The sequence below is a fragment of the Aegilops tauschii genome, chromosome 4 (assembly GCF_002575655.3).
Source record: "Aegilops tauschii subsp. strangulata cultivar AL8/78 chromosome 4, Aet v6.0, whole genome shotgun sequence".
NCBI lineage: Eukaryota > Viridiplantae > Streptophyta > Magnoliopsida > Poales > Poaceae > Aegilops > Aegilops tauschii.
Genome location: NC_053038.3, coordinates 105624370 through 105652232, shown reverse-complemented (window position 1 = coordinate 105652232; position 27863 = coordinate 105624370). Strand labels below are relative to the sequence as shown.

The following is a 27863-nucleotide window of genomic DNA, read 5'->3' as shown; positions in this document are numbered from 1 at the left end:
TGAAAACATGATAATGCACTATTTGAATTCATAGTTTGAATTTGAATTTGAACCTTGAGTTCAAATCAACCCAAACCTTTCTGTTGCTAGTTGCATTAGGCCAAATCACGTCATATTGCCATGTCATGATCATGCATCATATTGTGCATTGCATTGATTGTGTTCTTCCTTGTTTGCCGGTGATTGTCCCCTCTCGATAGCCGTGATTCCGACGATGAGATCGATGACACCGATGAAGAGCTATACTATCTTCGGAAGTGTCAGGCAAGCATAACCCCTTGTTCATTCCGATACAATCCCACTCTCTCGCTCCTGCTCTCTTTTACTGCATTAGGACAACAACGATTCAACTGTTACATGCTGCGGTAGTTGAACCCCTTATCCTCTGCATGACCTGTCATTGCCACAGTAAATAGATGAAACCCACTAGCATGAGTAGGAGTTGTTTGAGCCCGGATGTGCCTACTCATTCATGCTTGTTTGTCATGCATGCTACTGCTTAGAGTTGAGTCGGGTCTGATTCATCGGGGATGAGTTGGAATGGTGATGAACATGTCCTACTGTGTGCGAGCTAAGTGTGTGAACACGATTTGGTAAAGGTAGCGGTGAGAGGCCATGTAGGAGTACATGGTGGGTTGTCTCATTGAAGCCGTCCTCAGGAACTGAGTTCTGTGTTTGTGATCCATGATACAGTTACTACCACGCATTGGGCCCGAAACCAATGGACCCTCTCGGCTTCTTAATCACCCTTGTCCTCTGTCCAGGAGTTGCAAGTAGTTTCTGGTGTTTGTAGTATGCTGGAGGCCGTGGGCAGCGCTGACCGGAGGGGTGGGCTGTGATGCGGTAGGCACGTGGCCGGGCATGCCGGGCGCCCGTTTGGTGTCTCGGAACCCTGCACACATCGTTCGGGGCCGTATGTGGAAACCTCGGCCGGACTCCCTGCGGATGGAACCTGAATAGGCGATAAACCTGGACTAGAGACTTGAGTGTTTAGGTAGGCTGTGGCCGACTCCCTCGCCAGGCTTCCGCTTGAAGGTTGCCGAGGTACACGACGTGTACATGGTGGTAAGTGGTGAGAGCGTGTGTGTCGAAGTACACCCCTGCAGGGTTAACATCATCTATTCGAATAGCCGTGTCCGCGGTAAAGGACTTCTGGGTTGCCTATAACAGTTCATAGACAAGTGAAAGTGGATACTCTAAAATGCGCAAGATAAGCGTGAGTGCTATGGATGGCGTTCTCGTAGGGAGACGGGAGCGGATCCATAGTGGAGTATTGATATGGTGAATATGTGGACTCGTGTGCGCCACCTCAAAAGAGTTGCTTGCAGTCGTAGTTCAGGATAGCCACTGAGTCAAAGCTGGCTTGCTGCAGTTAAACTCCACCACCCCTTTGTTGATACCGATGCATATGTAGCTAGTTCTGATGTAAGTCTTGCTGGGTACATTTGTACTCACGTTTGCCTATTTTATGTTTTGCAGAGAGACGTCAGTCTCGCTAGTAGTTCCGTGTGGACTTCGACGTTTAGCTTGATACCTCAGCTACGATCTTGTGCCCTCGGCAGGATCTGGTAGATAGTCAGGCTTCTCAGCCTTTTTCATTTGTAGATGTCTGTACTCAGACATGTTAAGCTTCCGCATGTGTTTGACTTGTATGCTCTGAATGTTGGGTCATGAGACCCATGTTTGTAATATCTGGCTCTTCGGAGCCTAATGAATAAATACTCTGAGTCGTAGAGTCTTGTTGTGATGCCATGTTGTATTTGCACATATCGAGCATATTGTGTGTATGATTGAAATGCTTGGTATGTGTGGGATCCGACAATCTAGTTGTCTATCCTTAGCAGCCTCTCTTATGGGGAAATGTAGTCTAGTGCCTCCTTGAGCCATAGTAGTCCGCTACAGCCCGGTTCACCGGAGTCCTGCTAGCCCAGCACTACTGCTCTGGACACTTGACTGGCCGGCATGTGTTTCATATCGTTCCGGTGTCTGTCCCTTCGGGGAAATGTCACGCGGTGACATCCGGAGTCCTGCCTAGCCTGCTACAGCCCGGGTTCCCGGAGTCCTGTTAGCCCAGCGCTACAGCCCGGATTCGCACGCTGCTGACCGACACGTTCGATGTTGATTCATGTATGCCTGTCCCCATACGTTAGTGCCGCTTTGGGTTCACGACTAGCCATGTCGGCCCGGGTTCTCTGTCATATGGATGCTAGCGACATTATCATATACGTGAGCCAAAAGGCGCAAATGGTCCCGGGCCATGGTAAGGCGACACCCGTGGGAATACCGTGCGTGAGGCCGCAAAGTGATATGAGGTGTTACAGGCTAGATCGGTGTGACTTAGAATCGGGGTCCCAACAGGAAGCGTCTTAAAGAAATACAAAGTACAATGTAGGCCTTCGTCGTTATCCAACCAGTTGTTTTTCTATAAGCGACTTCATCAATCTCGCCTAGTATTTTGTTGTGTGAAATATATAGCTTATCATGCCTGCTGTGTGAATGTGCTTTTTTTCACACATTTTCCTTTTTCATTATTTCTGGAATTTTTCCAAGAGCTCTAGCATCCAGGAACCGAACGAATAACACAGCCTCTTGCCATAATAATGACCTTACACATTAGTAACTTCTGTAGGGGATTTGCTTGCTTGGCTCTGCCATGTTACTCCCAATTTTTATAATTCAGTTTCTGTTTCTTGTGCCATATTAAATTATTATGGTGTATCGAGTCCTGCATCAGATTAAGAAAGCAAAAGTGGTACTCCCTCTGTAAACTAATATAAAAACGTTTAGATCATTATTTTAGTATCCTAAACGCTCTTATATTAGTTTACGGAGGGAGTACAAAACAAGTCAGGTGACTAAGACTCTGAAGTGATCTTCCCGGAACCATCCCACCGCCACCGGCATAGACAGGATAATCAAGATTAATGATGGACAGATCGTTCTTCTCCTGGATCGATGAAGAGTGATCAATTTGCACACTTGGAACAACGCAGCTACACATGCATGCAGATACCGGATCCACCAGCATTCGTCTTTGTTTTCTCCCATTATTAGCCCCATGATTGAGTTTAATTAAGTCACACAAATCCAGAGCATCTGGGCTAGTATGATTATGTTTAGAGAGTTCCTTTTAGGTTTTGCTAAATCTCAATTGAATGGATTTTTTTTAAGTCTTTTACTTCGCTGTCTGTGTTGAGAACTAACGATCTCACATTTTTTTTTCCTTAAACAGAGGCAGAAGATTTGATCTTTCAATAATTAAGTCACACAAATCCATAGCATCTGGGCTAGTATAATTTTGTTCAGATAGTTTGTTTTAGGTTTTGCTAAATCTCAACTGAATGGATTTTCTTTCTTACAATTTTACTTTTCGGTTGATGCTGAGAACGATGCATCTCACTTTTTTTTCTTAAACGGAGGCAAAAGGTTTTCACTTAATTAACTAAAAACCAATACAAACAGACCATGTGTGGACAACTCATAAAGCATGAATGCACCATTAAATATCCCCAATGCGCACTAATAACAAAGCCCCACAACTCTACATCGTAAAGGAACCTCTCAACGAGAGCACCTCGACTGAAGACAACGGACATTACCAAATCCACAGTGACAAGCCAAACCACAAGGATGGTCCAAGAGACCGAGGGTCATCCATTAGGCAGCTGTGGAGGGCACGCCCACCTTCTTGAATTTGCCCCTGGTCGCCTTCCTCGTCAGGAGGCAAGCAATCGACTTGCCAGATTCAGAGCTAGCCGCTTCCAAGCCGGCAACCAAGTCGCAAAGCTATTTCGCAATTAGCCGCCAATGCACCTGCCTCAACAATGTCGCCACCCACAAACACTACCTGCCCAATGGTCACTTTGCGAGTTAGTGACAATAGCATCCAAACCTCCAAGACATAGTGCTTGGTTGTGCTCCAACGATGGTAGTAAGGGTGTCGCGGCCACCATTAAGGCCCCTAGCGAGCCCATCTCCTTCAAAAACACCATAGATACATGTGTAGGGGACGCCCCACATAGCTCCTGAAGTCGGCCGAGAAGTAAGTTTTTTTCGCTCAACTACGACGTAAACAAACCCTTCTATGATTTTTTTAACTACATGAAGAAATTATTATAACACCGATATTATTTTCTTAATATGTATGAAGAAATTAATAAACTCAACCAAAATTATGGTTCCTCGGTGGGTACAGCCGTAACCAAGCTTTTTTTGGTTATTGTTTGGAGACATTTATTAGTACTCCAAACTCATGGAAATGACACGGTGACAAGGTGGTTTTCTTTGGTTGTGTGCACTTTTTATACAGACAAGAAAATCAATATAATAATTGTGCTGTCTTAAAAAAATCCTCAAGGCTCTTTTTAGAGCACGAGTTAAATGTTTTTAGGTTCAGTTTTAGTTTCCCACGGAACCAAACTGTTCGTAAAAAAATCAATTATTGGTTGCTTGTCATTGTGCTAAGTTAGTCATAAAAATTGACAAATTTTGGAAGGAAGAAAAATGCAAGAAGCAATCGATCTGGTCCCAACAATCCAAATAAACTAATCCTGGCACTGTTTGAGTGTATCACCAGAAGTTCTTGACGACTACTCTATAGGCCGCAAGGAAGCAAAAAAATGCATTGGGGTGATGCGGCTACAACTAGAGCCACAATCTCAAATAGCTAAAATATTTCTCATGCAATTCTGAGATGGCCAGATGGCTTATCTTGATTTCTGTGGTCCACTGGTCCTTGATAGTGAAATGGTTTAGTTGATTAGTCACTTGATTCCATGACGAGTTATATTAGAAAGCTGATGGCCATGATCTCTGGTACGACTGTAGAAGAAAAAACAGCTAATAATTCTGCCACAATTCAAACGTTAGTTCGCTTTCCATGCTGCACGCGATCGTGGATTTTCTTTTACATTTACCTTTTGTTCATTTTTCTAATGTTCATTTGCATTAGTGAAATGTGATGAATTATGTCATTACTGGCCACTGTAAGGCGGAGGGGGCTTTGAAGGCGATAGAGTCAGTTAGATGTTTGATAACTTTTAGAAGCATCAGTGACAAGTGGGGGCGGCAGCACTGAAGGATTTCATTTTTGATAGTGCTCTTCAGTCGAGTCGTGACTTTCTTCATTTCAGTTGGGTAATTCGACTGTCCACCTTCCATACAACTTGAGTTGGCTTTGATCGATTGCTTGGTGTCACGCTATTTACTACTACTCAGGTGAAAATCTAAGGTCTGATCTTCATTGGTTGTGCCTGATAATTGCCTTCCTGAAGGTATTGTTTTGAGAGCTGGGACTTTCTCCAGAGTGAAAACCTAAGATCTTGGATCGGGCGACGAGGGCGCTTGTGCACTGTTTTCTTCTTGATGACATCGCTTTTGGAGACCTTTTATGTTTTCCGGGTGTTGTCTTTGTGTTGAGTATAAGGATTATTAGGAAGTATAGGATAGACTAGGATTTGGTCCTGCCTTGTCTTGTACTCCAAGTTGGTCTTTGTACTCCTATATATATGCCCACGAGGCTCAAGCAATAAACGAACTATTCCACCAATCCCTCTCTCCCTTCTAACATGGTATCTAACGCAAGTCGATCCTAAACCCTAGCCGCCGCCGCTTTCGCACCCGCGCGCCGCCCCCGAGGCGGTCGGCCTCCATGACCGCCGCCGGGGGCTGCGACGCCTGTACCTAGGGTTCGTCCGCCGGTCATGTTGACCGGCTGCCCTAGAGAGTCTTTTCCCCGAGCCTTGCTCCGGGGTTTTCTCTCTCTCGCCGGTCGTTTTGATCAGCGTTTTTCTTTTTGTTTTCCGATATAATCTTAATCAGTTTGCGTCGCCCGCCGCCGCCGTCGTCTCCCGTGCGCCTCTACTCCGACCCCGGCGCGACCAGCCGGCCTCTCCTCCGACCCGGCGGTCAGGCGTGCCGAGGCGGCCTATCCGGGCCAGCCGCCGTCCGCGCGTCGGTCCGCCCGTCGCCCTGCGCCGGCTGTCACCGCCCTGCTCCGACCGGGACACCTGCATCGCCCCGACCCGGCGGCCTCGCGCCATGCGACGGCCAATCATAGCCGTCGCTCGCGCGCCGGCCCGTCCATCGATCCGCGTCACCCGCCTCCGCCGTGTCTGCACGGCGGCCCGGCGATCTACCTCGTCGGCCTCGTCCTCGGCCGCGTCGGGACGGCTGCGTCAGGCTCGTCGGCTGCCTCAACTCAGGCGCCGCTGCTCCGTTGGTCGCTCGGGCCTCGCTGCCCGGGCGCCGGCGTTGCTTTGGCAGCCCGGGTGCCAGTGCTGACAAGCTCGTCCGCACGACGTCCCACGCCGTCTGTCGTCGTCGGCTTCATCTCGGACTCCGCCGCCACCACGCCTCCACCGAGCGGCGTCCCCGACCTCGCGCGCGATCGGCTTGATCACCCGCTCGCCGCCGCGATCCGCCTCATCTACGCCGCGCGACCGACCTAACCCGTCGGTTACGCGCGCCTCCGCAGGTCCCGTGAAGATCGTCCCCGAGTTCAGCGCGCCTTTCCACCGATCGAGCATCAGGCTGCCGCTGCGTTGCCCCGTCGGGCCGCAGCGCCGCCGCCCCGTGGTTCTCTCGCGGCTGCATCGACTCGTGCGTCGCCGCTGCGTCGCCCCTTCGGGCCGTAGTGTCACGATACGCGGTCCCCGAGGCCGTCCCTGCGGTTGCACCGACTCGCGAACCACCGTTGTGTCGCCCCTTTGGACCGCAACGTCGCGGCCCGCGGTCCCCGCCGCCGTCCAGAGGTCTTCCCGCTGTCGCCCCGACCCGCCTGCCGCCGCTGCGTCGCCCCTTCGGGCCGTAGCGCCGTGGCCCGCGGTCCACTCCGCTGTCCCCGCGCGTCGACCTCCCGTGGTATGCGCCGCGCCGTCTCCCTTGGCGCGGGAACGCCACCGTCCGCGTCGGTCTTCGTCACGTTGTCAGGGTTCTTCGTCTACTTCGAGCACCGCCGCCGCACTCCTAACCTAGCCGCCGCCACCCGTCCACCCCTTCTTCTTCATCCAGCACTAGCCCGTCGCCAGCGTCGCCGTCATCTACCCCGACCACTTCGTCTACTCCGACTACTGTTGGTGACATCGGCCCCGCGCCGATGGACGCAGCAACCGTCGTCGAGTCCTTCTCTGCTGGCCTCTCCGACCTCTTCGACATGGCGTACAGCTCGTGCAGGTCCCAGTCTACGCATGTCCGGTGTCCGGTGCTGGCAACACCGTCGCGTGCCTTCGTCCACGACGTGTCCCCGGGCCTGGCAAGCCCGGTGCGGCACTTCGTTAACTTCGTCTTCGTCCGTCTACGCATGCCCGGTGCTGGCAACACCGGTGCGTGCCTTCGTCCACGATGTGTCCCCGGGCTTGGCAAACCCACCGCGACGCGTCGTCAACAACATCTTCTTCCCGGCGCACCACTACTTCGACACCACTGCGCCCATGACTAACTTGGCGCCACCTTGCGCCCGCGGCTCCACGGCGACTTCCTCGACACCGGCCACCCGGACTCGACATCGACCACGGCATTCTTCGCACGGCTACCTCGACCACGGCTCCACCACCCACGCTCTCGGCTACCTCGACAATGGCACAAAGGGCTACCGCCTGCTTGAGCAACCTCGTCGGTTTTCACTCCAACCACGACTCCCCGATGCGTCGACCGTTCCGACTGTGGGAGGGTGTCCGTCGGCTTGCCTTCGGATTCTTCACCAGTCTCACCGTCTGCGTCGCTACCGTTGTGACTGCGGGGGGATGTTGAGTATAAGGATTATTAGGAAGTATAGGATAGACTAGGATTTGGTCCTACCTTGTCTTGTACTCCAAGTTGATCTTTGTACTCCTATATATATATATATATATGCCCACAAGGCTCAAGCAATAAACGAACTATTCCACCAATCCCTCTCTCCCTTCTAACACTTTGGTGATGGTTTGCGTGCTGCTGCTGAGAAGAGTTGATCATTGTGGTGAGGTTTTTCTTTTCAGGTTGTGTGCATTCTAAATGTTTTTAAGACATTTTATTAGTGCAGAGACCGGATGTAATTAGTATCTTCGCGATATTGATATATTTCTTTTTAAAAAAGAAAGTGGCCACTGTAAACCAGTAGGAGTACCACTAAATTAAACTAGGAGTCATTAACTAGACTTGTTCTTCCAACCCTTCACCTTTCTTTTTATATATCATATCCTTTTCACAGAACTGCTTAAAAAAGACTATTACTGAGAGATTAGGGTACATAAGGTGGTATTAAAATTTGTTGATTGATTCCAGTGCTAGCCTGTGTCGGTAGGATTGATCCACCAAACCCCAAGATTTTGTGCTCACAAAGCTAAACCTTTCTTCTACTTAATTAACAACTAACATAAGACCAAACTGCATGAGATGGAAAGAAAAAATATATATCCCGGGGCATGAGCTGTCCCCCCTGCACATGGGGCTGCATTGACATTTGCATATAGTTTTTCTCAGAATTCAGGATCCATGTGCCAGGCTCTGTCATGACGACTCATGCCGTTAGCTGATTGCCGTTGCCGCTCCCTGTTTTTGTTATAGATACAAAGGAAATATTGGTAATGGAGAGGAACATCCTTCTGGTTTTTCTGTGGAGTAAGATGCACACGGTTATCGTTTATTGTCAATATCCTTTGAACCACATAATTGTGGCAATGTGACAACCATGGTTAGATTTAATTTTTTTGTCACATTGACCAAAGATAAGCATCAAAATTCGAACCACCTTTACTATTTCTGTTGTAGAACTCGGAGCCTATTTTTTAAAAAAACTGAGAACTCTTGGAGCGTATTTGTTTTGTAGACCTCCATAATGCACAAGGATAAAAATAACACATGATTGCAGTGCTATGGTTTTAAATGTTCTACATAACTTAAATGATGCTTCATTTTGTATGAAAAAAATAACGATCTTGACTTTAGACTATTGCATAGCTATTACAACGCACGCCACTCAACATTTTTCACGTCAGGCATGATGTCATGACAAGTCAAAGCACGCAACAACATCAAACAGTCCACTGGTGGGCGGGCATGTCGCGCGAGAAGACTGTGTTACAAATGTTTCCATAAATTTAGGGAGCGGTCTTTCCATCAAGTTATAAGATAGTTTCTAGGTAAAACATTTTTAAAAATACTGAGAAAGAAATCCTTACCAAACAGCGAATCAAACTTCTCATATGGATATTTAACAAATGTGCAAAATCCATCAAAAATATTGTAATACTTCTGAATCAAAAATCCTTTAGTAAAAAATAATACGCCTAGAAGAAAAGGTTCAAAGCAAGAGTAATTATTTATAAAAAAAAGGATCGATTGGCAATGCAGAGGAACAACTTTCTGGGTTTTTTTCATGGGGTAAGATGCACGCGGTTATCATTTATTATTGTCAATATATCCATTGAACCACATATTTGAGGTATTGGGACAATTTGGGTTAGATTTAATTTCCTTGTCACACTGAAACAAAGTTAACCATCAAAATTCAAACCAGATTTACTCTTCTATTATAAAACTCGAAGCCTCTTTGGTTTGTAAGAACTTCCTACTACATAAGTATAAAAGTAATATAAGTTTATCATGTCATGCTTTAAAATTCCTACATTACTTAAGTGATATTTAGTTGTACATAGAAAAAAAAGAATAACGCAGAACGATCAATTGACGCCACAACCATTGGAGTGGGCTACGCCGCACCGAAAGACCGACTGATGTCACAACCATTGGCGCGGGCTACGCCGCACCGAAAGACCAGTTGACGTATTGGCATGGCTGCGCGGCGCCGCATCGAAAGACCGATTGATGTCACAACCATTGGCGCGGGCTGCGCCACACCGAAAAGACCAGTTGACGTATTGGTGTGGGCTGCGCGACGTCGAAAGACCGATTGATATCGCAACCATTGGCGCGGGCTGCCGCGCACCGAAAGACCAATTGACGTCACACCATTGATGCAGGCTGCGCGGCACCGAAAGACCGATTGATACCACAACCATTGGCGCGGGCTGCCGCGCACCGAAAGACCAATTGACGTCACACCATTGATGTGGGTTGCGCGGCGCCGAAAGACCGATTGATGTCGCAATCATTGGTGTGGGCTGCGCCGCGCCCAAAGACCCGTTAGCGTCACAAACCATTGGCTCGGGATGCGCCACACTGAAATACCAATTATCGTCATAAACCATTGGCGCGGGCTGCGCCGCATCGAAATTCTGGTTGCCGTCACAATCACTGGCACTGACTGCACCGCCCCGAAACACCAGATTATAGAGGTACTACTATAAACTTAGGAAGCGGTCATAAATATAGAGGACTGGATTATCAACATATTTTTAAATACTTTTAAATTGGAAAATCTTGAACAAAAATACTAAAGCCGGAGGAAATGCCTGGACGCCGTTAAGTGAAGCATGGGAGAGGGGGCGACGCGTGTTAACGTTGAAGAATCCTCCCCGCGCCGTCGTTGTTTAATGCTATAAATAAAGCTAGTCAGAGAGACCGAGGAAGGCCCCAGCAGAAACGTCGCCTCTTCTCCACCGCCGGCCCACAAAATCCCAAGGCCTCTCCCTCCTCTCTCCTCGCTTCCCTTCTCCTTCTCCGACCGACCGCCATGGCCCTGGACTCCGTCCCTTCCTACCCCAGCGACCTGGGATCCAGCGGCAGGGCAACCAGGACCCAGCAAAGAATCCGGTACGCTCCCGCGGTTTGCCCTGTCAATTTCTCGCAGCAGAAGGTCGATGCTTTGCGCTTCAGTTTCTTGATTTCCCTTTTCTGCTCTTGCCGTCGCTCTGCGTGGTGACGCCAGGAAGGAGGAGCGAACGTGGACGGCGGACACCTATGCGCCGTACGACGACGGGCACCAGTGGAGGAAGTACGGCGAGAAGAAGCTCTCCAACTCCAACTTCCCGAGGTCTGCTTCTTGGCCGATTCGCTCCATTCCCCCAAGCTCCATGTTTTTCCTATTCCCGTTCATGCATGTGTTGCCTGTGTGGGGTCAAGTAATTTCAAGTAGAACGGTTGGTTTCTAGGTGTTGGTAGATCTACTGGTGAATTAGCAGGGACTGAAATTGGGCGAATTTACCGAGGGCGTGTGTTGATCTGGGACATTTGGGGGGGCCTGGACCTTCTGCTCCCTTTTCTAACAGGAAGAATTCCTAGCTCGCTATATCAGGAAAATTAGCCAATATGCATGCAGGATCATCTTTTTAGTCTACTATAGGTGGAGAACATGTCTCTCTCTCTCTCTCTCTCTCTCTCTCTCTCAGATATAATACATGTTTATTAACTAGTAATCTTTAGTTTCTATAACATTATACATAGAAATAGAAACATTTCTTTGTATGCAGCTTGTGAATGGGCCAGATATTAAAATCAAAATAATTGAACTTGTTTTTTTTTGGAATAATAAAACTTCATCAGTCCCACAAATCACATCGCCGCTTACCGCACCCTGAGTTTGTGTATTAGCAGGCGGTCTGGTCAATGTATTTGATTCTTTGCAGCAAACTCTGTTGTGGACATAACATATTGCGTGGTTTTCCACTAGTTACTTCTTGGCGGAACTAGAATGCGACAAGTGTCGGCATAGCCCTTAATCAAGTGGAAAGTAAAGGCATGCTCGTCAAGACGTCAACTAAAAACTGTTTATGTAATCGGCGTAGGGACCTTCACAGCGGCAATCTCTTACGTAATTGACAACCCAGCAAGACAAATAAAAATCCAAAAGGTGTTGGCTCGCCATACGGATAAAAAAATTGCAACTGGACCTCCTTTGTTGCCTGTCATTTGCAAGTCGTTTGAAATCTAATATATATCACTAGCAGACTAGAAGTTTCCTCATTTGTTTTGCCCACTTGTCCTGATTCAAGTCTGGAACCTTTAGCATCATGCCGACGGTCTCAGCTAATACTTCTTTTACTTCCTTGGAGACTGGCTGGCCCGTGATGCGACCCAACATCGATCCTGTTAGTCCATCAAGAGACTGGTCATAGATGTTAACGTTTCTTCTTTTAGAAAGCGGTAGATAAAAGGTCCCCAAAGCGTGTGGTACTATGGAACATTTTGGCCTAATTTTAATAGATTGAACGCTGATGGGGGGAGAGGTGAAAATAAACACATGATTTAACGATTGTGCTTCTTTATAGGAATGTTGTAAGTAATGTTACTCTATGCACGTATGCTTAGTTGCTTACTTAAAGTACTCAAATGTGAAGAAGAATAAGGCAAGTTGGCAGAGGAAAGGTGTCAAAATTTACTTGTACTTTCCTCAAAAAGAAAATTACTTGCACTGTCATTAAATGGGACACTGCACCACAGAAGCCACCCAAATGTATGCGCTCTCGAATGCAACTATTGTATGTCTATACTTCCCTAACTAGTCCTGGAAACGCATTTGCTCTTGAATGCAACTATTATCTGCCTGTATTTTGTCAAAGATTTCTTCTGTTTCCTTCGGGAGTGGAAATTTAAATCTGCGTCGTGCATTTGCAGGTTCTACTACAGATGTACCTACAAGACTGACCTGAAGTGCCCTGCGACAAAACAAGTCCAACAGAAGGACATGAGCGACCCACCATTGTTCACGGTCACTTACTTCAACCATCACAGCTGCAACACCACCTCGAGGCCCATCGGCAGCGCCCCAGACACCACTGAGCAGTCGTCCTCGAGGAGGGCAGTGTCCATCTGCTTCGGGTCGCATGCCACCGGCGAGCAGCCGACATTCCTAACGTCGCCGGGCACACTGCAGTCACCAGCGAGCACAACCAACCAACAGAACGACAGAGGCGCTTACGGTCACCAGTTTCAGTGGACAGACACATCACCGTCGGCAGGCGATGCCCCAGTCAAGATGGAGACCGACAGTCTCGCCGGAACAGGCGCTTCGTCTGGCGCTGCTAGCGGCCATGCTCTGTCGAGGACACTGCTGCCGATCGGCCAGTCGAGATGCATCGAGTACTTTCAGTTCTTGTGATGGAAGTGTGCTGGGGAGCTCCTTGGTCCTTGTTGCAGGTCGAGTCTGAGTAGCGACGACTGCTGTTCCGAAGTTCTGAAGGATCCACATCGAGAGATTACTGCCGCTGCTGCCACCGCTGTTCTTTTGCTTCCTTTGCATTCAGATTCGAGCCAGATTTGTGTGCTTGGATGATGTAAAGAACTAGACTGAAGTTTATTTATTTATCTAGTAGTACATCACCTTGAAAAAGAAAGGTAATGTTTCCCATTTGGAAGTAGTTTGGCTGGCCGCTCGGTCACTAATGAAGTACTGCAAAGTTCAGATTCCCTGGATACGTGTGTTGGTTTATGCAACTTACTACCTCTGTACACTAATGCAAGATGTTTCTGCAAGTACTACCACTGTACACTAATGCAAGATGTTTCTGCAGCAACATCTTACATTAGTGTACAGTGGTAGTACTATATTACTCCCTCTGTTCACAATATAAGATATTTTGCATATTCCGATATGGGCTATGTTGAACCGGTATGGGCCCAAGCCCATCTCCTTATCACTTAGGGCCCAAGCCCGTGTGTAGGTGCTGACCTAGAAAGGGGCATCCAGCCCTCCCGTTCCTAGTAGAGCCGCCATACACGAGAGACCTCGCGCAGGTCACAAGACACCATGAGCTCTCATGTCTGAAGGTACTTCCCCTCTCGTCCAACATGGTATCAGAGGCCAGCGACGGTGGGGCCTAAGAAGACGGCGGCGACGTCCGGCGAGGCGGCGGCGGAGCTGGAAGGTGCGGTGTGGCTGCGCAGGAGGTGCTCTGCGTGGCAGAGGAAGAAGGAGAGGTGGAGCTGCTGTGCTGCGCGACAGGAGGAGGCAGCCGAGGAGCGGCTTGGTCTCCTCGAGAGTGGGTTGTGTTGCTATGCGTGTGTGTGCAGGGGACGACAGCTGGAGAGCTGCTGCGGTGGTTGGCTGTTGTTGGAGGACAAGATTCTCTGGAACTGCTGTTGTTTGCAGAGGAAGGAAAGAGGCTGTTGTTGCTGTTGGAGCTGCTGCTGGGCATCTGAGTTGTTGGGTGCTGCTGCTAGCCAGGGGGTGTGAGCTTCTGCTGATTGCTGAAGGTGAAGGGGGCAACGCTGTTGTTGTTGTTGCTGGGTGCTGCTGCTAGCCAGGGGGAGATGTAGGGCTGTGTTGCTGAGGTTGTTGTTGTTGTTGATTACCGGATCGGAGATGAGTGAACCAACTGGTCTTGCCGAGGCTTTCGAGAAGCTCGCTAAGATCCTCGCTGAGTCCAACTCGGGGGCCATCGTTCCTCGACAGGAAGTGGCTCAGAAGCTCGAAATGTCACCCCTGGACATGAAGCTGGAGGGGGCCACAAATTATTTTAGTTGGTCCAGGAGGGCATTGCTGGCTGTGGAACAGAAAAAACTTGATGGGCACTTATTGGGTGCGGTTGATGAACCAGGAGACAAGACTACCGCTGAGGGAAAGAGGTGGAAGGTCATAAACTCCGTGCTCGTTGGCTGGTTGTTGAACTCAGTGGTGCCCCCCATTGGACGCTCTGTGGAGGGACTATCCACGTCCGCCGAGATGGAAGACTTTATCCACCCAATACTCAGGCAAGGGTAATTTCATGCTAATTGCTCAGATTGAGGGGAAGATCAGTCGGCTGCGCCAAGGTGACGACATGTCAGTGATGGCATATGTGGCAGAGCTGCAGGCTTTGTGGCGGAGCAGGATAACTGTGATCCTCTGGAACTCTATGATGCTGCTTGCATCGAGTCAGGGCGCAAGTGGATTGCACGCAGGCGTGTGTTGAAACTGTTGGAAGGGCTCAGAGGTTGCTTTCATGGAAGGGGGGCATCCCTGTTACACCAACCTCTCCTGCCAACTATTGAGGAGACTATTGCATCAATATCTCAAGAGGAGGTGAGGCTATCTCTTGAGCATGCAGACATGAAGGCTGTGTCGGCTTCGACATTTGCTGTCACTGAGCGCATGGAGTGGGGAGATCCCAGCAAATGTCATGTTTGTGGGGAGATAGGTCATTGGAAGAGGGAATGTCCAACTCATGGCAGAGGCAGTGGATACAACAGAGGGTGGACTGGCAGAGGTAGGCATGCGAGAGGCATAGGTGGATACCTAGGGAACTCAGGGGTCAACTTTCTAGGGGCAGAGGTGGCTACTCAGGAAACTCAGGGGGGCAGAGGGTACATATGGTAGTTGAAGGGGGCACTGGGACGTCAAAGGGCAAGGAAGTTGACGAGGCTACCTATGGAGACTTTGCTCATTGGGCCTCCACTGATGAAGGTAATCCGACAAAGGCATCTCTTACTCCTAATGAGAATGCTTCAGAGTGCGTCCTAGACTCTGGAGCATCTAAGCATGTTGCGGGTAATTCCTATGTGTTTGAGTCTTACAATAAGCATCCTCCTACTCACAAGGGCACTATACAAACTGCCGATGGTACAAATCAGCCTGTCGTAGGGGTTGGCACAGTCAAGTGCACTTCAAACATCTCGTTATCGTCAGTTTTACATGTGCCAGCTTTTCTTGTCAATTTGGTCTCTTTCAGTGCTCTCATTGATGAAGTAGACTGTCGTGTGATCCTTGACAAGTTCGGATGCTTGATTCAGGTGCGACAGACGAGCCAGACGGTTGGGACTGGCACCAGGCGTAGGGGGCTTTGGTACATGGACCAGGAGGTGCAGGAGGTGCAGCCGGACTTGGTGTGTGCTGTGACCACAGAGGACAAGGAGAAGCAGGCGATGATCCATCAATGTAGGATGGGGCATGTATCTTTTGATAAGATGAGTAGAATATTTCCGGATCTTATGTGTGGAATAGGCAAGGGCAAGTTGACATGTGATGCTTGCGAATATGCAAAACACACACGAGCTTCGTATGTGAGTAAGGGGCTTAGGAGCATATCTCCTTTTATGCTTATTCATTCGGATGTATGGACTAGCCCGGTAGTGTCAATGAATGGAAAGAAGTATTTTGCTACCTGTATTGACTGTTATTCTCGTATGACTTGGATTTACTTGATGCGTCACAAGGATGAGGTGTTTAGCTATTTTCAGAACTTCCATGCTCTTGTAAAGAACCAGTTTCAGGTACAGGTCAAGGTGCTCAGGACTGACAATGGCACAGAGTATGTGAAAACAATTTTTGGGCTTTCATGGCTGACCAAGGGATTCTTCATCAGACTTCATGCTCGGACACCCCACCTCAGAATGGAGTGGCCGAAAGGAAAGATCGTCATATTCTTGAGGTTGCTCGGTCGTTGATGTTTACCATGAATCTGCCTAAGTTCTTATGGGATGAACCAGTTATGACAGCCACATACCTGATCAACCGGACAACTTCCAGGATACTAGGTATGAAATCTCCATCCGAGTTGCTCATTGGAGATAATAAGTTTGTTGTTTCCCCAAAGCTGTTTGGCAGTACCTGGTTTGTTCGTGATGATCGACCATCTGTTGGAAAGCTTGATCCTCGAGCAGTCAAGTGTGTCTTTATGGGATACTCTTCTAGTCAGCAGGGGTATAAATGTTGGTGTCCCTCCGAAAAACGCGGGTTTGTAAGTATGGATGTTACCTTTAGGGAGTCTGAGCCATTCTATGGTGAGCCGACTGATCTCAGTCTGTTGTTTGCAGAGCTTGACCACCTACACCCTGTGCACGATGGTCAAGAGGGGGAAAAGGATGCGTCTCGTACTCACGATGATTCTGTGGGCATTAACACTGATAATGATGTGCAAGTTCAGGTCCAACTAATTGTGGGTACAATTCCAGTTAGTACTCTCACCGATGATGATGTGCAGGTTCATGTCGAGCCAACTGTCGATACACTTAAGATTGGTGCTCTCGAGGTTCCTGTTCGGGATCGATGGCAGACGAATACCCTGGTGTACTCTCGACGGCAACCACATGTGCAGGGGGAGCGGCAAGGCAGTAAGGCAAGAGTGCAGGGTGAGCAGCAAGGCAGTGAGGCAAGCTCATCTAACACAGTGGAGCTGCCCATTGCATTGCGAAAGGCTACACGTGAAGCGGCAAGGAAGGGTGAAGAGGCAAGGAAGGCTCTACCAAAGGATGATGCCTGTGATGACCTTGATATTGGAAATTTTGTGTCTTATAAGGCTTTGTCACCTTCATATAAGGCGTTTGTTGCCTCCCTTCAAACTGTGTCAATCCCAAAGGATTGGAAGGCTGCAAAGCAAGATCCGAAGTGGCGTGACGCGATGATAGAAGAGTTGGAAGCACTGAGGAAAACAAGACGTGGGTGCTAACCACATTGCCAGCAGAAAAGAAAGCAGTGAGTTGTAAGTGGATCTATAAAGTAAAGCAGAATCCCGAGGGGAAGGTGGAACGATACAAGGCTAGATTGGTCGCCAGAGGATATAGTCAAACTTATGGAATTGACTATGATGAGACGTTTGCTCCCGTGGCAAAGATGAACACAGTAAGGATATTGGTCTCATGTGCTGCAAACTTTGGGTGGAAGTTGCATCAATTAGATGTCAAGAATGCCTTCTTGCATGGTGAGTTGCAGGAAGAAGTGTACATTGAGATACCACTAGGTTTTGGTACTTCAGAGACCAAGGGGAAGTGAAAGAACATGCGGTGCCCCCATGTTTGGTTTTGGTAATTGATGACAATCTCTATGGACTAATGGTTGCCTTGAGTTATATTTGAAGGATTTGTCCATAGGCATTTCTTGAAGTTCATGTGTTGGTTTCAAGGAGTTTATGGACCAAGGTGTTATTAAGGAATTATCCAAAGATTGGTCATGTGAGAGTTGAGCTTATTGTAAGCATGTCTTGGAGAAGAAGATTGTGTGATCATTCATGTATATCTTCAAGACATCATCCAAATGAAGAGAGTTGAAAAGATTCATGGTTGATCAAGACTAAGTCAAGAGTGAATCAACTTGATCAACTCACAAAGCGTAGAAGATGTACCGAGAGGGATCAAGCGATCCCATGGTGTGGTGAGCATTGTCAATTACGCTTTGTGTACTAACCCATGATCTTCGTGAGAGTTCTTTGTGGGGTTAGGTTGCGGTGTGCAAGTTCAAGTGAAGCATCATGAAGAGATCAAATGCTTGAAGCTTGCCGTCCATTGTGGTGACAATGGACTTGTGAAGATGCTGCGGTGTGCAAGTTCAAGTGAAGCATCATGAAGAGATCAAATGCTTGAAGCTTGCCGTCCATTGTGGTGACAATGGACTTGTGAAGATGTTGCGGTGTGCAAGTTCAAGTGAAGCATCATGAAGAGATCAAATGCTTGAAGCTTGCCGTCCATTGTGGTGACAATGGACTTGTGAAGATGTGCGGAAGAGTGGCTCACCCATAGTGGAGCATGGGGGAGCAATCAACTAGTCTTCATCGAGCCAACGCAATCAAGAGAGGTGGTCCAACTTGAGGGAGTCAAGATCGTCATCATCTAGCTCAAGTGGACCATGTGCAAGGCAAAGGTTTGCTCTTGATAGGTTTTTTATTTTACCGGTCTCATGATGGTAGGTGGGAGACCGGGTTATAGGATCGATTGCCGTACTATCAAGGGGGGCTCTCGATGAGTAGCTTGATCGTATCGTTCATAGAGAGCTCAAACCATTGCATCCTTGCATCATCTTTATTGCTTCTTGTTTGGTTCTTCTCTTTGTGAGTTTTGGAGCTTATGGTCATCTTGATGACAAGCTCGAGTTCATCGAAAACGGAGTTCACTCGCATCTTCTATGATGTTTTCGATGTTGGAGGTTATGCCGGTTCTTCTCGGTTGGAGGTTTCACTCCTCTATTTGTTGGCATACCTCCCCTGCCTTTTCTTACTATAACCAACAAGCTGTTTTGATGCTACTCGTCTTCCTCAATCCAACAAGCTTGAGTTTGCTCAATTCGGAGCTCATATGCAGAAGTTATGGCAGTTTTGGTTTCCTAGCGGTAGTACCGCGGGCCGGAGCGGTAGTACCGCTTGGGTGCTATAAGCGGTAGTACCGCTCTAGAGCGGTAGTACCGCTGGTGGCCCCCAGCCGTAGTACCGCTACGGTCTCGTACTAGTACCGCCTCGATTCGAGGGGTCTTTTTTCGTGTCGGGTTCTACGGTACTAGCCGCAACAGTGGGGGCCGTAGTACCGCTCGTTTGCGGTAGTACCGCCCTGCCACCGCGGTAGTACCGCTCTGGGCCCAGCGGCAGTACCGCGAGGGGGAGCGGTAGTACCGCTTATAGGGGCAAGCGGTAGTACCGCTGGCCAAGCGGTAGTACCGCTCTCTGCGGGGCTGAAGTGGGGGTAACGGTTGGATTGTTCCCCCCACTATATAAGGAGGTCTTCTTCCCCAATGAACCTTATCTCTTGAGCTCGTGTTCTTCCCCCATTGTTGACCTTCTTCGAGCTTGCTAACTCTCAATCCCTCCATGGATTCTTGCTAGTTTTTGAGGGAAAAGAGAGAGGAGATCTAGATCCACATTTCCACCAATCACTTTCTCCTCTATGTGAGGGGAACCCATTGGATCTAGATCTTGGAGTTCTTGGTGTTCTCCTTCTTGTTCTTCCTCTCATTTTCTTCCCTGGCATTAGTTGCTTCGGTGGGATTTGAGAGAGAAGGACTTGGGCACTCCGTGTGCCCTTGCCATTGCATTTGGTGCATCGGTTTGAGTTCTCCACGGTGATACGTGGAAGTTACAAGTTGAGAAGCTTATTACTCTTGGGTGCTTGGTACCCTTGAGCTTGTTCCTCTTGGGTGCTTGGGCGCCCTAGACGGTTGGTGGTGTTCGGAGCTCAATCATTGTGGTGTAAAGCTCCGGGCAAGCGTCGGGGTCTCCAATTAGGTTGTGGAGATCGCCCCGAGCAATTTGACGGGTTCCGGTGACCGCCCCCAAGGGTTGCCAAAGTGTACGGGTTCAGTGACCGCCCCCAAGGGTTGCCATTTGTACGGGTTCGGTGACCGCCCTCAAGGGTCCCTTAGTGGAATCACGACATCTTGCATTGTGCGAGGGCGTGAGGAGATTACGGTGGCCCTAGTGGCTTCTTGGGGAGCATTGTGCCTCCACACCGCTCCAAACGGAGATTAGCATCCGCAAGGGTGTGAACTTCGGGATACATCATCGTCTCCGCGTGCCTCGGTTATCTCTTACCCGAGCCCTTTACTTATGCACTTTACTTTGTGATAGCCATATTGTTTCTTGTTATATATCTTGCTATCACCTAGTTGTTTATCTTGCTTAGCATAAGTTGTTGGTGCACATAGGTGAGCCTAGTTGTTGTAGGTTTTGTGCTTGACAAATTAACCGCTAGGTTTATTCCGCATTTGTTCAAGCCTAAACCGTAATTATTTTAAAGCGCCTATTCACCCCCCCTCTAGGCGACATCCACGATCTTTCAGGAAGGTATGCAGGCTGAAGAAATCCTTGTATGGACTGAAGCAATCACCAAGGGCATGGTTTGATAGGTCCAGACGTGCCGTCCGTGGTATGGGGTATGGTCAGTGTAACGGTGACCACACGATGTTCTACAGGCACTCCGATCGGATGATCACCATCCTTGCTGTTTATGTGGATGACATTATCACCACTGGAGATGATAAGGAGGAAATAAAGAGATTGAAGGGCCGTCTAAGCAAGGAGTTTGAGGTAAAGGATTTAGGCAACCTGAAATACTTCCTTGGCATTGAAGTGGCCAGGATAGAGAAGGGAATCTCTATGTGCCAACGAAAATACACCTTTGATCTCTTGAGTGACATGGGCATGATGGGGTGTCGTGCTGCCCCTACTCCGATTGAACAAAATCATCAAGTGACAGCACAATTAGGAGAGCTAGTGAATAGGGAAGATTATCAGAAATTGGTTGGGAGGTTATTGTACTTCTGTCATATCAGGCTTGACGTTACATATGCCGTCGGGGTGGTGAGCAGATACATGCATGAACCAAGGAGTGGGCATCTTGATATTGTGCAGAGAATCCTGAGATACTTGAAGGGGACTCTGGGTAAAGGGTTGTGGTTTGGGAAGAGCAGACATCTTGAGTTGGATGGCTATAGTGACTCTGACTGGGCCAGTTGTCAAGATGATAGAAGATCCACTTCTGGCTACTGCGTGTTTGTCGGAGGAAATTTGATGTCATGGAGAAGCAAGAAACAGCCGGTTGTGTTTAGATCAACAGTAGAAGCTGAGTATAGAGCATTATCTCAAGGGTTGTGTGAGATGCTCTGGGTGAAGTACCTACTGAGTGGGTTGAAACTTTTGAGGAAGGGACCCTTGAAGGTGTGGTGTGACAATCAGTCAGCTATAGCCATTGCTAATAACCCAGTTCAACATGATAGGGCAAAGCATGTGGAAATTGATCGCTTCTTCATTAAGGACAAACTTGATGCTGGGATCATCAGCCTTACTGATGTCAGCTCTGGGCAGCAGTTTGCAGATTGCTTGACAAAGGAACTGGGAACAAAGGACTGTAACTTGGCATGTGACAAGATGGGAATGATAGATATCTACCACCCATCTTGAGGGAGAGTGTTGAACCGGTATGGGCCCAAGCCCATCTCCTTATCACTTAGGGCCCAAGCCCATGTGTAGGTGCTGACCTAGAAAGGGGCATCCAGCCACATTTTTTCGCCGTCCACCGCCCCACGGCTATAATAGGCCGGCGTTCCCCGTCCCGGTTCATCTCCTCGCCGCCACAACTCCATTTCCCTCTCCACTCCCCTCTGCTTCACTTCCCTCATCTTCACTATGATGCTTTCCCTATGGTTGGATTGGGCGCCGCTCACGCAGGAGGAACGGATCCTGGACGAGGATGCCCTCATCGCTAAGGAGAGAAGTGGGATCACCGGGACACGCTTGAGGTCGCGCAGGAGAATATCGCCCTCGTCCCTAAGGAGTGGGATCACCTAGACCTATTGGAGTGCATTACGGGCTGGAGTACGTCACAGGCCGCCTCCTGCTAGCCTGAAGATCGCCCGACACCATGCCAAAGTCTGCCCAATACGTACAGATGCCCTGATGCGACTGGTTTCTCGCCGCCTCATTGTTAAGGAGGCATATGATGTCCGCTACGCCTCATATGCGTAGGTCGTCCGCCCCGGTGAAGTCTTCAAGGAGATCGTCATCGTGCAATCGTTGGCGGTGGAGACATTGGGTAGGAGCATGCCATTTGGCGTGAGTTCGAGGTAGCACAGCCAGCAACAAGGAAATGGACACAGAAAGGGAGCGCACACCAAGGACCGTGGCCGCGTTTACCATGTCGCTCACGTCCCCTACAAGTCTCACTCCGACGAGAACCGCATCGGACCGTCACAATGTCGTACCTAGTCGACGAGCCGACTCCTCACATATGCATGTCCAGTTCATAGCATTCACTATCGACTCGGGCTCATGTAAATGCAGGCTGTAGCTCCTACATATATGTAAAAGTGACATTTTTTGAACTACTCGTGTATCCTATATAAGACCATTGTATTGCAATGTTATGTCAATTTAAGTGTTGAATCCCTCCAACTAAGTGTATGAGTATTGAGTTGATGCAACCAAAAGTTAAAGAAAAAGAAAAAGAAAACCGCATCATGACAAACTCTGAGTTTGTGCGTCACCTCGGCAGCCTAAAAAAAAATCATGGACCGCACTCCATGCACATTTTGATGGTTGCTAGAGTTGCTAAAAAATGTACAAGGTGCAAACTAAACCTGATCATACACCAGGCTGGGTTTCGGGCTGGGCTTCAAAAAGCCCCAACCTCATACTCCAAGCCCAAGCCCAAGCCCGGCCTGAAGCCCAAAAATATGCATGTTCTCAAGTCCAAGCCCAGCACGAATGCAAGCCCAAAGCCCAAAAGCCTGACACAAATGTTGTTTTTTTAGTTCCACACATCTAAGCCCAGCCCAAAATGTTGAAAAATGGAAGCCTGTGCCCAGCCCAGATATCCTTTCAGGCTGTAAAACAAAGCCCCAACCCGGCTCAAGTGACAAGCCCAACCCAGCCTGGCCCAGGTTTGTGGGCCAGGGCCGGGCTGCCCATGATCAGGTTTAGCACAGACCCAAGGATAAGGATGCATTTCTCGCCAGTTAAACTCTGTAATAACTAATAAGTAAAGGGGCTGGAATGTCTGAATGAGGAGTACAAACCGCCACGCTACAAAAATGTACAAGGTGTCAAGCTGCAACTGGGGCAGAATCTTCTTAACAACCAAGGATGTCACAAAAAAGATGGCCCCGATGCAAGCACCTGTACATGTAGGTAATACATACATGCTACAAAAGAAGAAGGATACGATCTACCACCGTGGATTTGATCAAAATTCTCACCAATATTAGTTCTCTAACTGTTCGACAAATAATGGAACACAATAGCTACTACTGCGACGAACACAACTTTGAGTAGTAGCTTTGACCTCGGCAGAGATGCAGGAGACGTGGATTCTGATTCTGACGGATCAACCTTCTGCCCCCTTAGCTTAGCTATCAATAGGGGAATGAGACCTCTCTTATCTGTTACAGAAATGACATTGGTTAGGCAAATGTTTAAGCTGTGGTAAGCTACAATCCTGACCAGTAAAGCTAGTGAGATGTGTTGAGGTCAAATTCAAGGAATTAAAATAGTCAAGCAATTGCCAGCAAAAAATCATTTGTGTAACAATATGAAGCAACTCGATGGATGATTCAACACCATGAGGTAACCACAAAATTTGACACAGAAGTTATCATAACACCTTAAAAATTGTTTATGTTCCATGCGACATACAAGAAACATTGCAACGAACTTTTGAGACTGAGACCAGCAACTACAATCAGAAAGAATGATAGAGTAAACAGAAGAAAAATATCCTCAAATTTTCATTTTTTTATGTTATATCAACATACGCTCTGTGAGTCTAATAATCTAAACCCTAAAAGAATTTATTCCTTTCTGCAGGGGAGAGGGCAAAACCCAAAAAAGTTTATCCAGAAGATTAGGTATGGTTGATGAAACGAAGGAAAACAATAGGTTTCATTTGAATATGTACTGCTGGCAGAAAATAGATCTTTACATGAATATCAATCCTTGTTCCAATCCCCAGTTTATTGATACCCAAAAGAACTCATACTAACTAGTACTACCTCCGTTCCTTTTTGTAAGACGTCATGTAAGAGATATAGGGCGTCTTACAAATGGGGACAGAGGGGAGTAGCTCATACTGCTTTGACATTTGAACTCTCCTAGTACAATACTAGTCCTATGTTTTCAGTTTTGGGGGGAAATGTATCATCAGCGACGCAGTGATTTCTTGTGTCAGAACAACGCCATATAAAAAAGGGCAGCCCGGTGCACGTAGCTCCGCTTGCGCAGGGTCCGGGGAAGGGTTCGACCACTTTGGGTCTATAGTACGCAACCTTTCCCTACATTTTTGCAAGAGGCTGTTTCCAGGACTCGAACCCATGACCTCATGGTCACAAGGCAACAGCTTTACCGCTGCGCCAAGGTTTCAGATCCAACAGAAAAAATAAATCGTCGACCACCTCAGCATTTGAGATTGAGACTGAAGCAGTGCAAATTGCAATTCCCTAACAAGAGCTGACAGCATCATGAAAAACAAAAACGTATGACATGAACCAAGTACTTAAAATACCTGCTTTCTTCAATCCCCTCTCTTCCTCGCCAATTCTTCGTCTCAAAGCATTAAGTAGTGAGCCAAAATAAAGAGCTAAGACAGTGCAAGTGAAGGTGATAACATTGTATGGCATGCTAAAATCAGGAGTTGTCAATGGAACAAGCAACACTTCTGTGTACGACTTCACAACACCATCTTCCTGCAGGGTAAAGACATACCGCAGTGAGAAAAATCAAAGCAGAATATTTCACATCTCCGGCGTAGTAAGCGTTTTTCTTTCCCTGACACTACTGATGAACCCATAACATCTCTACAGCATATACCTTGAAGTTCTCTAGCAAAGGCGACACAAACAATGGATCAGCTTCAGGGTAACTTCGGCTAGAGTTGAACTCAGGAAAGCTAACCAAAGCTGATGGAATATCAAATCCTTGATTAGCATCAGGAGGGTATTCATCTATGTGTAGGAACCCCTGAAAAAAGGTCCATATACCATAGTCACAAGTCAGTGAAATTATTTAGTTATGCATGCATATCATTAACTGCAGAATGAACGGCGGTCAAGCAACAAGTGAAGACTTGGCCTAAAGGTCAGAAGTATAATATGAGTAAAAAAGTGTATTTCAAATCCAAAAGGAACGTAATTTCGGTAGTTTAAGCAGCAGAGCACACCTTGTCGAAGTCCAAAGTAAGGGTAGCCAATTGCATACTGCAAGGAAACTTAAGAAGCATCTCCATTGTACCAGGCAAAAGCTTGTCTTCTGATGGAGTGACATGTATCTTGTCAACTACTTCTGATATAGCCTTGCTATTCCCATCGATGAAAACTTCTAGGCTGTGATAGTAGACCTTAACGTACCATGGAACAACCTGGAAAACTACAGCCTTTATCGAACAATCATTTGAGCTGTCCACTAGTTGCTTATCTAGACCAGTGGATAGAAATGACATAGCAATTGAGCCTCTTTCATTTCCGCTACCCATAAGAAATCTACTTGCATGATACGGCGCACGGGTGCAAGACCATATCAAGGGAAGCTTCCAAGTTATGCCCACATTCAAAGGCTTATCACTGTTGTAGTTGTTAACATCATACTCATATAGTGAAGAGGATTGGACTTCCAAGTTATCTAATTCTTTGAGGGACCTGTCTGGGGCAGTTGACAATACAAATAAATCATTATTCGATGAAACATCTGACCCAGCTTTGTCAACATTGTCAACTATGCCTTTCTCAATCTCTACAAAAACTCTGCTGGATTTAGAAACAAGACATTTCCCTGATAACTTCTTACTGAACAGATGTTCCATGGACCAGCTGGGCTGAAGTTGTCCACCAGTAGAATGTAGCTGTTTACCACTAACTGTATTTGGTTGCAGCACAACTGTGAGTGTTTGATCAAGAATAATACCAAGAGATTGTGATGATTTCAATTTTAGCTTTTGTGAATGGTAATATCCTTTATAAACTGAAGGCCTGTACAGCAAAGAAGCTATCCCAGCTTTGTCACGACACGGTAGAAGTTTCAGCCAAGGTGTTAGATTCTCTGTGCAGACAGCTTCCCGAGGCAATGCCCCATATCTTAGATTGCCTTCATTCAATTTAAATCCCCAACGAGGAGCAGAAAATGCAGTGGAAGACTCTAAGAAGTTGATGGATGCACAAAACAGTCCTGATAGTGTGTGTGTCAGGTTCTTCCATGTGGCATCAATCTCGGCCAAAGGAAGGTCGAAAATTGCCCACAGCTCAACACCAGGGGGCTTTGCATTATTTGTTGACATTGGATCATATCCGCCCCATTGCTCATAATTCCACCTTCCTTGTGTGAAAGATAGCTCCAGTTCACTAATATGAAATTTTTGGACCTGGTTTAGACAGAACAGAATGATCTTAACATTAATTCCAAAACATTCATACAAGGCAGTAGGAAGTTATTAAACAGATGAGCAGTGGAGGTTCCTATAATCTTAGTTCATGACCGTGTAATTATCTTACAGAATAGAAGAGGTTCGGAAATGCCTGGATTTTAGCAGCTGAGGTGCTAAAATAGGGAGAAATAAACATAGATAGACAAGAGCACTTTTCATGAGGAAACTAGAAAGTTAACTACTCCCTCCATCCCAAAATATAAGAACGTTTTTGATACTAGTGTAGTATCAAAAAAGTTCTTATATTTTGGGACGGAGGGAGTAGATAGGTTGTTCTCTGTCAAGTGCTTTATAATCCTGACTTGCATCAACACTTTGACAAATTTTGATCTAAACTTGAGGCAGTTCACGTTCTAGAGATTATCCATATCTCTCTCGCAAAGCCCAAACAGAAGCACCAGCCAAGTCGATTGGAATTAAGGTATCCTAGATTTTACAGGCATTTTAATTGCATCATTTCCACAATAGAATAGGAAACTGCCTGAGCTAGTCGAGGTTATGACTAGGAGAATAAATACCCTAATCTAATCCTAGCTGCAAGCCTGAAATAGATCAACATTCAACAGCAACCAGCTTTGAGGCAGTTACTGCACCTGGTGCTACTCTCAGTAGAGTGCCTACGGATCCCGATGGCTTAATTTCTGCGTCCCTAATTACACGAGCTATCCGAACAGAAACCATAGGACAGCAGGTAGCAAGAGATCTCTATGGTTGAGAAGAGGGATCTATGGGGGGTAAGTACCAGCTGGGAGATAGCCTTGGGGAAGAGGTGGTGGTGTCGGCCGGCGGCGGAGGCGGGAGGCGCGGAGGAGCGGAAGTGGAAATGGGCCAGCGCCTTGCGGTCCGGGAGCGGCCGGAGGAGCAGCTCCTCCGTGAACTCCTCCGCCGCCGCAGCATCTGCGGTGGCAGAAGCGGCTGCGGCCAGGAGGAGGAGGAGGAGGAGCAGGGAGAGGAAGCAGAGCCGCCGCGCGGTGGACGGCGGCATCATCAGCGCCCGCGCAGAGTTGGTCGCCGTGGTTTTGCTGGGGCGCGTGGCGCCGGGATCACTCGGTAGCGCCTCAGGTCATAGGGGCGGAGAAACAGAGCAGGTCAGCTCGCGTTGCGATTCGGTGCCTATGATTTGGGTGCCACGACTCAAAAATGGGTTTTTGGGTCAGCCGGGCCGATTGGGTGGAGGCCAGTGCTCTCCGCCGGTCGACCGGCGCGCGACGCCGCGCGGCCGTCCGGTTGGCGCAAATACAACCGTTTCGATTTATTTTTATTGCATGATACGTGCAAAAATTTGATTATCATCTTTGCAATGAATTAGTATTGATTCTTGAGATAGATGTAAAGATGCTTTTATCACTAAATATTTTCCTCCCGTGAAAATTATTTCGCTTAGAAATCAAATTATGAATTTCAAA

General features: G+C 47.7%; 2 protein-coding genes and 1 pseudogene across 2 annotated transcripts; 2 read left to right on the top strand and 1 right to left on the bottom strand.

The window, feature by feature from the left end:
- The first annotated feature begins 10491 nt into the window (after window positions 1-10491).
- Window positions 10492-13290, top strand: LOC109757829 (WRKY transcription factor 55). The gene is made up of 3 exons (XM_020316664.3): window positions 10492-10692; window positions 10808-10912; window positions 12493-13290. The coding sequence occupies exons 1-3, from the start codon at window positions 10613-10615 to the stop codon at window positions 12974-12976; spliced, it is 669 nt and encodes a 222-aa protein (XP_020172253.1). The 5' UTR covers window positions 10492-10612; the 3' UTR covers window positions 12977-13290.
- An 889-nt stretch (window positions 13291-14179) lies between these two features.
- On the top strand, window positions 14180-16239 carry LOC141021685 (uncharacterized; annotated as a pseudogene).
- A 6755-nt stretch (window positions 16240-22994) lies between these two features.
- Window positions 22995-27588, bottom strand: LOC109757827 (uncharacterized). The gene is made up of 5 exons (XM_020316663.4): window positions 27200-27588; window positions 25201-26394; window positions 24852-25001; window positions 24547-24727; window positions 22995-23428 (listed from the first exon to the last, which is right to left on the bottom strand). Exons 1-5 carry the CDS (start codon window positions 27443-27445, stop codon window positions 23259-23261), a joined length of 1941 nt encoding a protein of 646 aa, XP_020172252.1. The 5' UTR covers window positions 27446-27588; the 3' UTR covers window positions 22995-23258.
- Between the last annotated feature and the right edge of the window lie 275 nt (window positions 27589-27863).